General features: G+C 35.4%; 1 protein-coding gene across 4 annotated transcripts in view; it reads right to left on the reverse strand.

The window, feature by feature from the left end:
• Nucleotides 1-15,883, reverse strand: part of LOC139114635 (divergent protein kinase domain 1A-like) — an 85,160-nt gene that overhangs the window by 36,299 nt on the left and 32,978 nt on the right. Inside the window, exon 1 of one of the 4 annotated variants that reach the window (XM_070676469.1) lies at nucleotides 7,116-7,376. The exons of 1 other annotated variant lie outside the window; for it this stretch is intronic. In XM_070676469.1, the coding sequence (XP_070532570.1) occupies nucleotides 7,116-7,196 (81 nt within the window). In that variant the 5' untranslated portion in view covers nucleotides 7,197-7,376. Of the gene's footprint in view, nucleotides 1-6,685; nucleotides 6,832-7,044; nucleotides 7,377-15,883 lie in introns of those variants that run through there. 2 more of the 4 variants (XM_070676470.1, XM_070676472.1) reach the window with 2 other exon arrangements.

Raw genomic sequence — 15,883 nt, forward strand, 5'->3', positions numbered from 1 at the left:
CTGGGAGTAATTTAGTTCACAGCATCAACATTGTATTATTATAGTATTTGTTATTCCTTAAGTTATAAGAATCAACCACTCCCAGGTAGTATCTGATTCAGCTTCAACACATTTTGACTTAACACATTATACAGCCTCAATTGACAATACGGTACGGTATTTTATGCGTCTGATCACCAAATGTACATTGAAATTGGCTGAAAGACAGCTAAAGTCTGTTCTTCCGGCACAGTGGACATGTGCAACCCTGAATATGAACCCTTTATTGGTGTTTTAGGGGCAAGCACTAGCATACTTAACTGACAAGAATGTAATCACTCATGTTTAAATGGCTGGTCATTGAATTTTCACAATTCCCTAATTTTTAAATGGAGTCCACCTCTGTGGTGCTACATGAAAAGTACATTAACTCACTATTCATTCGCCCAAATCTACTTCAGAGAACATGCATAAATGGATAGCAGGACCTTAAATTAGCACACAGAAAAGACCAAATCTGCCAAGTATGCTGGTCGCATCCAGGGATGTGCAAAAGATGTTTTAACTTTACTTCAACTTCTCTGAGAATCTGAGAAATTTGACTTTGGTAATATGAGCTTAGGGATTTTGATGATTCTGTTTATTGTTATCTTTTTCAATGGTAAATGTTGATAGATCAGTATATAGGGATATGCAGATTGCTATCATTAGATACAATAGGATAGAACAAACGAATGTGGAAACAATCATTGTTCACTCATTGAGATATATTAAACATTAGGCATTTCAACATGGTGTTGAGAGAAGGACAAGAAACTATTTTACAAAGAGAAATACCACAAATAAAGTCAAGTCATGACTGGTTGAGCTGTAAGATGGAGCAGACTGTTCATCATCGCAAATACCAATACAAGGATGCAGAAGATGGATGTAATTATTAGTTGTCAGCACAGCCTGTACATAACGTGTAATACCAAATGTTCTAGATGAAAATTTAATTTTAGTCTGAAAGTGAATTCATCCATCAATAATAAGATAGCATGTTTTACACAAACCATGGTTTTGGCACAGCTAATACTTTATATTTCAATATATTGTAGGGGAAAGCTGAAGAAAATCTAATAATTCTCCAATTATTTTCTGGAACGACATATTTAAAAATTTCATCAAAAGCAACAGCTTTGTCCCTTCACAGTCGTACAAACTGAAAGCATAACAATTTCTTTCTGGCAGAAATCCATCAGTGAATTCTGATGAATTGAGATGTCTGCTACACAAGAAAACTGTTTCAGGGTGTAGTCTTGCTTGTCAAAGAATCATCAGCTGAGTACACATCTAATTATAGTGTGTCTTTTTATCACTGAGTGCCCGTAACAACCTTGTCAATTACAGCCAGACATGTGTACACACACAAACTGTCATTCTTTATCAGCCTCTGTTTGAAGATGAGACTACTGTGATACTGAAAGAATCGTGGCTCTATCTGAATAAATGGTAACTCAATGTTAGATTATAACGGCTGCAAAACAGCTTAGCAATAATAATGAATATGACAAGGCAGTCTTGAGGTGCTCTATTGATTTTTGGAAATTCTTTCATCCAGTTAATGATGCTTTCTACAAATAACAGTAATGTAGCTGCATGTCCAATATCTCTTTATGAATAAATCTATATCAGTTGAATGGATGTCCTCAAAATTTTATTAATAGAACATCAATAACATTGTAAATAGAATTTTATGATTACAGCTCCCGTGACTGTAATTGTCGATGTCATATTTTCCATCCTGTTTTGTTCAGTTTCTGCAATACAATTCCTTGTGCTACACCCATGATGCATGACAAATGCACAGTGTGTCTGAGTCCACATATCGCGTATTTGTTAAATTCAAGGGTGATTAGGAGAAAATGTTCTGACAATTGTTTAATTTTTCTGTCTCATTCTGGCAATGGCCTCCATCTGAAACACTGAGGGAATATTGATTTCATGAAACTCACAAAAAGACATGGCGCTGAAATGACACATGATCGATTCATTTATCCCATTACTTGACAGGTGTTCCCTTGGTGTGAAAATTTACCAATTTGATATGATTTTCATAATGACCAGAATGTAAAGATCCTTGATTGTAAACATCTCTTGTAAGTACTACGATCAATATTCAGATGACATGATTGATGGCACAATCAAGGAACAAAGTTTTCATGATAAGTCTGTCTAAAAATAGATGTAGCTCCTTCAATTAGCAGACAAGATTGCTGAAGGCACTACATGTAATGTGCATACTACAAATATTAATCATACACACTAGAAATAAATCATGTAATTTTATATAATTAAACGCATATACCATGAACAGGACAATCATATACGCTTACATCACACATATAAATATTCAAACTGAAGTACATTTGCTTGTGATGAACATACAACATGGACAGAATTTGCCATGGATAGAAGTGATTTGACAGTAAAAGTCAGTTTGTTAGAGATATGATTTGAAGTGACAATTTGCCATGGAAATGAAGATATGTATCAAAGGTTGTGTTAGAAGTGAGGTAAAATCTAATGTTACAGTAAGCCTTGTAAAAATCAGATAATCTGCTGAATCATGTCTGATTTGATAAACTCTACCTGGTCATCAGAAGAGTACAACAGTAAAAGTTTTACTAATTTGTTGTTTCATCCTCTCCATATCCTCTCCGTATATCTTCAGATATCCCGCATTGTTTTTCAATTTAAGAAAATACATCAAACATAAAATGTGACATTTCTATCTATCTTTTGAAATAAATAGTTTTTAAAGGTATACAGTGGATGTTTACACCATCCAGATCGTATAGAAAATACAAAGCAATTATTTTGTAGCTATCACTCTATTATTATTCACTCATTGTCTGGCCACTTTGCGACTGTTATCAGCACCTACTGTCTCTGGGGTTAGTCTCATCCATTGGATCATAGGGGCCACAACCCTGCTTTAATAGTTGAGCCAACTTTCAACATTGACTTTGTACCAAATGTATAATTGATATTCAGATATACTTGTGGTTTAATGAGATGGAGATAATTACAGATTTGGACAACTGCTAGTAGCGTGTACTGGAGATATTGGTAGCTGCTGATAAAATCACAATCTCTTAGCTGCAGCTATACATTTGACCAAAACAGAAAGTATTAACCTCTTCTATGGCACTTAGTGTTCCAGTATGGTGATATATCGCAGCATTCTTGTAAGCTGATAAAACCTGTTGCATTATCCGTCCAGTCATTCCAGCATTTGTTCACAGCAACCAATTAGATTAAACATGGTCACTGAGCTGTGGTTTACGAACTCAGTGCAATTTACTTCATGTACCTATTCTGATACCTTGATTTAATCCTTACTTTGCCAACGTTGCATTAGTTAATCTCCATGTTCCCTGCACTGTGGATAAATTGAACTGTTTCTGTGAGAAATCAGTTGCCTGTATTCCAATTTCCAGCACTGACAAGTGGACATGCTTGCATCATTAGATAGTGATATTTATCCTATGCAATGGGTGATGGTCAGGTGGATGAATGGGTTGTATGATTTTCTGGTTTTCAATAACTGTTCCAGCATTATTTCATTGGTATTATTTTTTTCAGTTTTCTTGATCACAATTTTTGATTTTCCTTTTATTCACACAAACACTATACACAGATATTAGAATACATACACTCTGATACTGAAAGTGCTTGAAAAAGTCTCTGACAAGTCTACTGCACATAAATTAGGTTCATTTTGATTTTGGTGCTTTTCTTTGGAGTTCTTGTTAAGCAATAAAGAAATACGGTACATTATTTTGAAATTATCAACGACATATCCTGTCGAACCAAGAACATTACACAAATACTGCATTGAGTAAAGGCTGCCATCTTTAAGCATGTAAGCACAGCTTGTTTAATACTTCCTTAATTCTTAATCTCATGCATTAGACCAAATCTATAATATAATTCATTCACTTTCTCTCCCTTGTGTGCATTTGTGATTTGGACAATATGCATGTATCTGGTTCTCTGGGGAAGTTTTAATAAGGTAAAACCAACAGACTACGATGAATGGATTCAAGGTTTATAATCTGATGGAAAACATGAACTAAACCGGCTTTGGGAATTTGGGAATTTTATTTGTGTACATGTCTGATTGGATTTGATATGACTTGATTATTTGAATCCCTGTAAATATTTAGAGGTTATTACACGAAGTTAGGCTGATACACCTGGTTACTCATTTTTGATTATCGTATTTTAATTCTTACAGCACAAGCCGCATTTGTAATATGTCCAACTCTTTATATTGATCATATACCTAATATTATACATGTTATAAATATTACAGTTACACATATACATGTACACACCATATGTGTATACTTATGTTGCTATTCTGAATTAATATTGAGTCAATTTTATGTGAGAAAAAGTAAAATTATACCGCTGATCTATTATTTACGAACTCCAGACAGATGATGGAAATTGTTTCCCTTATTGTTTTCATAAAAATCTTCTCTTCTGGGAAGTCAACATGAGAGTTCAACAGCCATCCAAAATTTAAAATATATTACAATTGAAATCATTGCTTCATTCATAATGTATTTTTATGTCCATGCCTTAGAAGAGAAGACGTCCCTGTGATACATTTAATGTCTGAAATATTTTACCTGCTCTGTCACTAATATCCAGTTTTCAATGACAAATATTTTCCTAGACTTGAAATCTACAGTGGGGTCTGATATACTGTCCATTCTCTGTTACTTGACCATTGAACCTTCAACTTTGGCCACAATTGCACTGACCATGATTAATCTATTGGTAGCTGGCACTGCTTAACTTGAGTTGGTTATTGTGTTACACATTCAGCATAGACATTATAGAATGTACTGGTCAGCACATGTGAAATGGTAACAAAATTACCAGTGTGTGCCATCACTTCAAGTCAGTTCATGGAAATAAGACCAGCTACAGTTCTTCTTCAGGTGCAACTACCAGTACAGAGTCTATTGATGAATTACACATGACATGTGACATGCCACACGGCTGATGATAATTTCAAATTTAACTCAACAAAATCTGGAGATGACAAATTGGCTTCCATGTTGTAGGGAATTCAGTACCGGTACATTTCTATGCATGGTATCTTTTCATATTGAGGCTCAACTGAACAATAGTGGGTCTAATCTTCATTATGTAGCATAAATCCTGCATGGTTATATTGAAAACTTCCCTGACCCCCATCCTGCACTGTATGGCCCAGTATGAGTTCACTACTCTTTTATCTTGATACTACAGTGGTAAGTTATTACATGATGCCTACCCTGTCAAGATAGTGACAACTCCTCAATACTACATTAATGGCCTTTATACTGTGCTGCAAATACATGTACATGTATCATCTGTGTGCTTTGAAAAAGTTGAACGAGCAGCCAGGTATAACGTAATAATTAAAAAAACTTTAAACAATACCCTGTCGGGGGGGGGGGGGGGAATAAAAGAAATAACAGTAAACATATATGTAATTTTAGATATCTGTGAAGTGGTTTTAGTGCAGTAATATACACAGTCACAAAGTAACAAATGAATAGTGACTGTGTTTGAATGCTTAAGTTGTGAGAATGAAAGTGATATTTCAAAAATCACCAACCAACGGCTATAATGGATGCTGCATTTCACCAGAAGGAGGAGGTTAATAACAAATGCAATAGTTCATTTTCAAGACTTTGCAAATACATTGGACAAAGGTACTGATCACCAGTTATGTATAAATATCAGTAACATGAATAAACACATGAATTTAATAGACAAAGTAATGCTTCTTCTCAGCTTGGAAACACTACCGTACCATACATAGGAATGTTATTTCACTGCTATGATTTTATACTGAAACACACAATATGTAATTGACTTGGACATTTTTAACACAGTGGAAGAAGTCTATTTATTAACAGAGCCCCAACTTCTCACTTTGAGAACATTCTTAGCGACTGGCATTTCTATAGTGTTCAACCATTCCATTTTGAGGTCACATTTATTTATAAAAATATTGTGTTGGTATGTATAAAACAAGGAACATCCTTCCATATATTGCTGGACCTACATGTTTAAACAGGTAAAGTCCTATACGTATGCTACTCTGTCTAGGCAGACGCACAATTCTGTTGTACAAAACACTCTGTAAAATGTCACCAGGTACACCGTTGTGAATGCGAACTTTTAACATGAATCAATGCTACAGTTATACAAGTGTACATACTTCATGCACAGATACTTTACAACCATTATGTCAGACACTAATGCATTGTAAATGTGTTTTCTTTTCAATTGAATACAAAATGATTTCAATTGTCATTTGAACAAGCTGAAAAAAAGGACAAAGCTTTCACCAAATTCTGGTGGTGAAAAGGTTAATCAAGTCAATATTTTCAATGAAACTCACTTAGACATGAATTTTCTTGTGATTGGAACCTGGCTATGTTTACTGTACTAGTTGCCAGACAAGGATTTTATGGTTTAATATACAATTGTTCCTCTCTTTACAATATCTCTGTGTTGGTTTATCTTCCTTGGAACCCCTTAAGAACCGAGAAATTAGTATGAGTACACCAACACACTGTACAGAACACATGTGTCTGATTGCATACAAGTGCTTGCTTCAAAGAAATGTCCAGTCCATACTTTAACTTACCAGCTTCAACATCTTGTTATGAAAACACCAGAGGGCTTGGAGTAAAAGAGCACTATTCACTGAAATGAGTTAGTCTGAATGATATCCATTGTCATGGTATCCATTAAAAACTCGTGCTCCTCATTTACAGTTGTTAACTCTCTGATTCTCTGTTATTCTTTGGGTGGGATTGGGATGCAAATTTAAAGTTACATTAATATTTGCAGAATGTCAAATGCTGGGATGATGATAGCAAACCCATGGAGTGTACACGCACCATGCAGCTATGAGTTATCATGCATACTTCCTATGGGTATTGTGTATTACAGTGTACAACAGCTACCCTACCAGGATCCAATTACAAAATATAGTTTGCTCACATGGATAAACTGCATGTGCTGGGCCAACCGTAGAGATGGAGATAGTTGAAGAATCATGATAAGTGGCTTACCACACGGCCAGTCTGTAATGCATATTTGGTGCAGTGAAAGCAACCTCTGCAAACCAGTGCGGGTATGTGCATTGGTCTCATAGTCACAATCTCAGCTCTACTGCTGCATAACGTTACGTCCTCCTACATATTCAAGCTGATGATGTTGTCATCACTCCACTGGCCCTGTACAATCCAGTGTGACAGCTTTTCACTATTCACCACAAATTGAAGCCACATGACACAGCTGTTGTTGCCTGCCATTGTGTCCAGCCCCCCCATAATGCCCTGTCAGTCAGCATGTCACAACAGCACAAATCAACCAATCAGACGGACATTGATACTCTGGGCCACGCCCACTTTAATAAACTCTGATTCCCCATCATATCTGGCTTCTGTTCTTTGAACATATATCCTACTGTCTACCACAAAGTCTGCCTGACTCAATTAGCCAAAATATACACATCATTGCTTTCTGTTTTTTCCAACAACTTGATCCCCCAAGGAGGCATTTCACAGTTCAAGTAATACACACACATTCAATGAAAACAACAACTGTAAATCTTAAAGAGGATAAAGAAAAGACTATTAGGATGGTGCAGTGACAGCATACTGTGATATAAAAACTATTTTACGTGCAGCATACATTCTGTGTTAAGTGATGTTAGAGATAGGATATTAAATTCACATTCCAAAGAGAATGCTGTGCACCTTACAATGTATTATTATTGTGTATTATCTGTGTTATCCATGCTGGCTTACTTATGCTTCATGTAACAGTATACTCCCTAAGAAATTATTTTACATTTAAAATATGCCATGATGTTAGATTATAAGAGTTTTGTTGATTAAATTTCTCTTTTTTTAAATAATGATTATAATTTTTCTATTTTTTTGGTGGTTAACCACTACTTACTGTGGTTGCCACGCAACTGCATGGTATTGCCATGTAGTTGCATGGCACTAGTTTCTACAGCAACAGTTATAACAATCAACATATTCCTCACCAAACAATAGCTTCTGCTCTGGTTTATGTAACTCTGTATGATTGTGTGGCACTGATAGATTTGATGGCTGTCCCAGCATTCCCTGGGCCTCGATAATGCTGTAGTTTTCTTGCACAAAACGAATTACAACGGCAGATTTATAATTAGCGTGGTGAGATTCAAAAACATCACTTCATATTTTCTCAAACTATTACGGATAAAATGTGTAATAATTACGTCAGTGGTTAATCAATAGTCATTAAAAGAAATCAATTTCTCTTATCCATACTAATTGTAAAGTTGATGACAACTTTAATTGTCACCATCACGGCTGCTTCTTTTCAATTTAAATTAAGTGATTTATGAGATAAACCTAAATTGTCACCTTCGTGTCATAAGTAATTTACCAGTTGTAGTGAGCCAACCTAATACATGTACCAGTATGTCAATCAATATTTGGTGTTCAGAAAAACATTCATTAAGACGAAAAATTGTGAATGATATATTGTATAATTTTCATCACCCGTTGGCAATTGTTTTGAGGGCTTCTACTTTATCACATAAGATTGCTTATGATGTTTTTAAGGACAAAACATTAGATATGAATTCTGTCCTGAAACTGACATAACATGGCATGAATTAAAATAGTGATGGCCAGTCTTTGCAATTCAAGATCAGTATAAATCCATAATAAGTATATATCTGATCTAAGATTAGTACCCACAATTAGGGAGTATCTGACTTAGGGCTATAGATGTATTGACTGGTATTCAATGAGTATGACATGAACAAGTATAATTTTGAGTCACAGATATTACCGGTACTCCCTGCTATCTTTAACATGACTGAATAAACTGGCACTCTTTCATTTTGATTGCCCCTTGGTTTTTTCATTTCAATAGTGCAGTACATGTAGTATTACTTCTGTATATCCTGACTACCATGGTTATTATCACATAGCTATTTTTGTTATGTTTAAAAAAAGACTTTAAATTGTCGATTAACGCCTTAAATTGTCGATAACATGTCATCCACTTCATGTGGACATGTATTTGATTACTTCTCATATATTAGAGAAGTATTCATTTGATGGAAAGTATTTTACAAGGTAAAAATATAATCCCTAATTATTAAGATGCACTGTTCCTGATGTGTCGCATTTACATTTAGCATTTTCATTCATTTGTTAATTTGAACTTTTAAACTTATGAATGTTTTCAAATTAATGAATGTTTTCATAACAGCTCGTTTCACCAAGTCTGGATACAACTCTGGTTGTTTATTAAAAACTATGCTTTTTATAAAGTTAGATAAATGAGTTATGCCTGAGAGTTTGAATCAATAACCATCAATCTAGCTGACCAGCATTACTCAGTAATAATAATTCAGGAAAGAGATTTGAAGCCAAATATTTCAGCACGTATTTGAAGAAAAGCTAAATTAAGGTTGCATGCACCTCTAAAGTGCTATCTGTTTATCTGTTTGTATGTTTATTTATTCATATTGTTTGTTTGTTTATGTTTGTGTGTATGTTTGTTTGTTATTGATGTATTTGTATACCTCTTTGTATGTTTGTATATTTTTTGTTTATTTATTTATTTGTTTGTTTATTTGTTTGCTTGTTTGTTTGTTCTTCCTGGCTCCCCTGTGATTGAAGAAGGGAAAATTAACAAATGACAATAGCCATTAACCAATCAGCTGGTGGGTTAGAAACTGTTATAAAGCCACATATACTTAAATACCAATCAGATGGAAGTTTACAACAGCAAGTCAATTGAAAAAAGTCCAAAATGGAAAAGACGGGTGTACCTCATGTGCAGTATATTTGGACATGATATATTAACCTTTTCAAGACTATAAACTGGTTGAATCCAACTGTTTCCACAGGGTAGATGGATCTATATTTTGTGTGATGGCAGATAAAGGGTCAAAACTGACATTAACTCGATATTTATTGTGCATGCAAATTACAAAACCTTAATCAAAAACTTAACAGCAAATGTCCCAGTACATAAATGTCAGCAAACTTAACTATGTGAAAACGTCAACACACATAGGCCTTGCAACATTTCACAGTAACGCACAAACAGTAATAAGTTCCATACACACGTACCTCTGTAGCACACATTATACAGTTTGATAGTTTTTGTCAATGGTTAGCTGTCTAGCTGAAATTGGCCGCAAAATATTCTGAGCACCTGACTTCTTTCTGTTCATTCAACAATGCTGCTTGATTGCACTCTGCTGATTTGAGCTGAATTGATGTCAACATGCATGAACTTTCTGGATCATGTAAGGGCAATCAGGATAAATTGCGGAAAAGTAGGGAAAGAGACATTAGCCAGGACTTGTAACCTTTGCTTTGATACTGTGGTGTACTTTTCCCTGACAGAAAACAGACAGGCACAAAAGATACTTAAAATTTCAGTGATTGCACAAGTTATAGATAAATTCAATTACTTATTTACAAACTCAATGCATGGTTCTAGAGTCCACACAATCCACTGTACATGAGTCCGATAAAACTAATTCTTTCTCTCTCTTTTCTTAACCTTTTCCTGTCAACAGTTGTGGAGGAAGGAAGCGGCATGGATATTTAAAAGGAGTTGCCTGTGCATTTTTAAAACTATCATCTCATGTGTGCGTGCATACGTACATTTTGGAAATGAAATCAAAAGCCTGTTGCAGGCAGTTTATTTAATTTGATCTTCATGATATACAAAACTAATACATTCACAATATGTATCGTGGAAAGACATCAATATTGATGAGTGAACATCACGCAATACTACCATATGGATATTTGTCAACACAGCAACAATCACAGTAGGTAATTAAGAATACTATGGAGCATTAATTAATATACATACAATGTACATCAAACATAGTATTCAATATGGCAACGTGGCATACAATGCCAAACAATCTCAGGAAATGTATTTCCTGATTTTGTAAAATACAATTATCACATTTTAATATTTCACAAAACATAAAGAATTTATTTTGAGTGAGAGGAACTGTTAGGCCTAAATCCCACGATGATACTAATATTAAAACAAATGGCATAGTCTAGAAAATTGTGACAGGAAATTATCACGCTAAGATCTGACCATACCCATTGAATTCATTGAAGAAGGCATTCACACATTACAATTAACTTACACTGAGAATCATTGAAAACAAAACTTAGTTCTTGTGGGAATTCAATAGTCGTGAGATAGTCACAAATTGACTTTGGAAGTCACGCATTGGTTGCATTGCCCAATTTATTTTCATGCAAATGCTCAAATCACAGGAAAAGTACTTTGAAAAACTTTGAGGAAATTAAGACTGTTAATGAGACTGCAAACAAGATAGGAATAGAACAATGCTGCCACAATTTTTAAATGTGTTTTGAGCAAAACAGTCAGTGCATTGCTTGTATCAAAGTCTGTACCTTCAAATATCATTGATGAAGGTAATATTTGAGTGCTTGTTCTAGAATATGATTTTAAGTTAAATCACAAATCTTCTTCTGGTCACCAGAGGAAAGTGAGATGTTGAAGTTCACTGAATTGAATTGAATTGTTTTGATTTGTTTTTTATTTGCATCTCAAGGCCATGAAGTTCACTGATATTAGATAAATGTCAATTTGCTGTATTTTGTTGACATACAACCCAGTATTTTTGTTGTCTGCAAAGTACAGTTTCTCGTACTACCTGTACTTCCAAAATCATTATCTGAATGATAATCTGTATAACTTGTAAATGAAAGCTCTAATCCTCTATGTGTGAGGTCAAGTTGTGTCATTGTGACGACTGAATTTTAGTTAGATCTACCGTAGGATTAATAACCCAGTCTGCACATTGTACACAGCACACATCCATGATAGCAAATTCTTTGCATTTCAACACATATAAAGAATATTATTCAAAAGAACATAAAACTCGTTCCCTGAAAATAATGTTGAAAACTGCGTCAATGATGACACTGTGCTCCTCAGTGCATTTAGCGGTAGGGATGCAAGGAGAGAGGTTTGGGGAATGTTGCTGAGAAAGATGCAAAGAAAGGGTTGAAATGTGAAACTGTAATAAAACCTATTGTTTTTTTTAGCAGTGAGCGTCCAGCTTGGTAAACATGCCATCTTGTACATGAAGGCAAAAAACATAATTTTCACATGTCCACAAACTTGGAATTTGCATAGATGTACATAGATCATCCAAATTGATTTATCTGCAAGATTTTGTATGTTCCTTGCTACAAAATTCTGACCCAATTGAATTATAACAGGAAAACATGTCACGCATGATCGGACAGTGTGGACTGTGTATTGGATGCACTACATCTGCCGTGATGATGGATTGCCAGACGACCACACTGCATCAAAGAACTGTAGTTTAAAACGAAAATATAGTTCTAAACAAGTCATTGACAATGACATAGTAATAGGAGTATTAGTCTTGAAGGGGCAGGGAAATGTGGTCATTAAGAAGTATCACTGGAGTGTATATGTTGAGATCTATGGGCACATAGGTCTATGTCGTTGTTCCCAATTTGAAACACATGAGGCATGTCTAAGTTATGGTTCTAAATGGGAAAAAAGATCAGACCTGTAGCTGTATTGGCCAGCCAAGAAATACATATGCGCATAATAAATGAGGTACAAGATGTGACATCTTAAGGTCTAATATCCTATCAAAATTGAAGGGTATAGAACTTGTGGTTACTGAGATATGCATATATATGTATAATCAAGGTCAAAGGTCATTGAGGTCACGTGACATTTTGAAAAAAAAAAATGTATTGCTAATAAATCCCTATATGCCAAAAATCAGACCTCTACCTCTATTCGCTTGCCCAGAATTAGATATGTGCATAATAAATGAGGTAAAGCGTGTGTTGTCATAAGGTCTCCCATCCTACTAAATATAAAGGACATAGCACTTGTCGGACTTATTTATTGACATAAACGTATATTTTAGGTAAAAAATCAAGTTCACATGACATTTTGTCAAAAAATTTCTATCCTATAGTTATCCCTATATACGAAAAATCAGACATCCAGCTCTATTGGCTTGCTCAGAATTAGATATGCACATAATTAATGAGGTACAGTATGTGGCGTCATAAGGTCTCCCATCATACCAGATATGAAGGGTGTGGCACTTGTGGTTACTGAGTTATGGACAAATATGTATATTTGAGGTCAAAGGTCATTGAGGTCACGTGACATTTGTCAAAAAAATTGTATTGCTAAGTTATCCCTATATACCAAAAATCAGACCTCTAGCTCTATTGGCTCGCTCAAAATTAGATATGTGCATAATTAATGAGGTATATGAATATGAAGGGTGTAGCACTTGTGGTTACTGAGTTATGGACAAATACGTATATTTGAGGTCAAAGGTCACCAAGGTCACGTGACATTTTGTCAAAATGTCTGAGATATCTGTGTGAAAGGATGGACGAACGGATGGACGAACGGACACAATAACCCGGACACCATGACCAAATCTATAAGCCCCCTGGACTTCATCCATGGGGACTAAAAACTGTGTCAATGCATCCTTTTTGCACTAGAATACGATGAGAAACTAAATTTTTATTTTTCTTGGCCTTATGCATGGGCGTCTACGGAGAACTGACTTATACATGGGAGTCTATGGAGAACTGCCTTTACATGGGAGTCTATGGAGGACTGCCTTATACATCGGAGTCTATGGAGAACTGCCTTATACATGGGAGTCTATGGAGGTGTAAACTAAAAAGTCCTCCAAGTCTAACACGGCCAAATTTGATCGCATTGTGAAACAAATCGACGTGCATCTGTATGGGGTAGGGTACTATCCTTGTGCAAAGTTTGAAAGAAATTGACCAGGGCATGTCTGCGTGAACGGACGGACGTACGCACGCACGCACAGACAGACGGACATGACCCAATCTATAAGTCCCCCCAGACTTCGTCCGTGGGGACTGACAAACTTTCTTCGTGTCATTGATGGCCTTGGATATTGAATGGACACATTTATTAAAGACGTCACTTTAGCTTGTCATTGACAGTGAAATGATTTTTTGCAGAAACTTGATCGGTCCAGCCAAGTACACATGCTTACTCATAACAGCTGGACTGCGATGATCACAACATTGTTTTGTGATATTCCGATACAATAAAATAATTTTATTAATATGTCGCATTGACTATAAAGTTGCAAATGTTTCCTTGGGTGTTGAAACATGTTAGCATAGTGTAAGTGTTACAAATCAACACACCAAACAGCAATGTTCATGTAAGAACAACCTGCTTGATTTCCATGGACTTTCTGGTCCGCCCATCACACTGTTATGTCTGTTTCCCCTCTAGCTTCCGAAAATTCTTGGTAAATTTACAAATCAGTCTCAAAAGTTTTGAGTAAATTTCAAAATTGATTGTATTAATTAAATTGTCAGTTATTAACAATTCCTTTCGATGCCAATACAGCTCATCTCAGAACCGGACATACTTATATACACACAAGATTTGGCAACACCCTGACACTTAAATAATCTTCAACAGCACTGATTTACATTTACAAATTATTCTATGTGAAGTAATTCTCCAATTGCAGATACTATGACAAGCATAACATTACACGATGGTTCAGAATGTTCATTTACAAAGTTACTCAAAATGTACTTTGAAACGATAGTATTTTGACAGCTGTTACCGCGGCTACTTACTATAAAAAGTCTGTTGAAAAAGAGTACTAAATATCGTTGTTTTTCAGGTCAACAAGTGATTGAATCAAAAACATGTGTCATGAAACAGTAAAACAACAACTGACAAATAAGTAACTTTTCTCAAGAGTAACTTGAAACGCCTCGCCTGAAACAAATTTCATCCCGTTTCACAGAAACTGACTGCGTAGTGCGTATTCGAGCGCCACAGCAATGAACGAACGGTCGGGGAATCCCCACGAAAATCGCTCACACTACGTACTCGTCCAAAACATTGATTGTTCACTTTTAGCTGCATGATTCACTTGCCAAAAATATTTTTATTTTGTAGATAAATAATTGAATTTCTCAGTTTTTTATTTCGTTTGTTAATGAAAAGTCATTTTAATGTTTTTAGATGCTTTAAAAATTTCAAAACCCGCTAAAAAGCGACTATTTGGCCAAAATTCAAACGAAAAACACGAAAACCAAGCTCGAATCATGGGCTATTTCTGTATGAATACTCTCAGTCTCTACTCTCGCCGATGCACGATTTTTGCACCGAAATTTTTCACTCATTTTCGTTGGTATGACTTTGAAACTCCAGGAAGCGATTGAGAAGAAAGGGTTACCTTGAATTATTGAGTTTTTTGCTGATAATTTGCCAAATTAAATGAGAAAAAACACTACGAAAATTTCCACACGCTTAGCTACACACTGAGTGTTTCAGAGGCCTTTCGTGTGGTACAACATGTGATCATGGAGGTAGCAGGAGACTGAGGTTTCTTGCACGGTCGCGCCGATGAAATGGGAAGCTGAAATTTTCGCTCGTAATTTTGCAAACGAAATCGTAAATCCACTCAAAACTTCGTATTTTTTTACATAGTTGAAACCCATGAGGAACGTAATTCATTCTCCCCTGCACAGTAAAAAGGAGATCGAAACGACATGCATGTCAGACAAAGACCAAACGCACGCAAGATGTCCATCCACATCAACCAATCTCGTAATTTACACCGACTGAACAAAAACAATTTGATCGAGCATGGACGTTCTAACGTAAATGCATCATTGTCTATCGCATTTTCATGTAAGCCAATACACTCACACGTACGCTCTAAGTTCAATTA

This window comes from Ptychodera flava, chromosome 16 (genome assembly GCF_041260155.1).
Source record: "Ptychodera flava strain L36383 chromosome 16, AS_Pfla_20210202, whole genome shotgun sequence".
NCBI lineage: Eukaryota > Metazoa > Hemichordata > Enteropneusta > Ptychoderidae > Ptychodera > Ptychodera flava.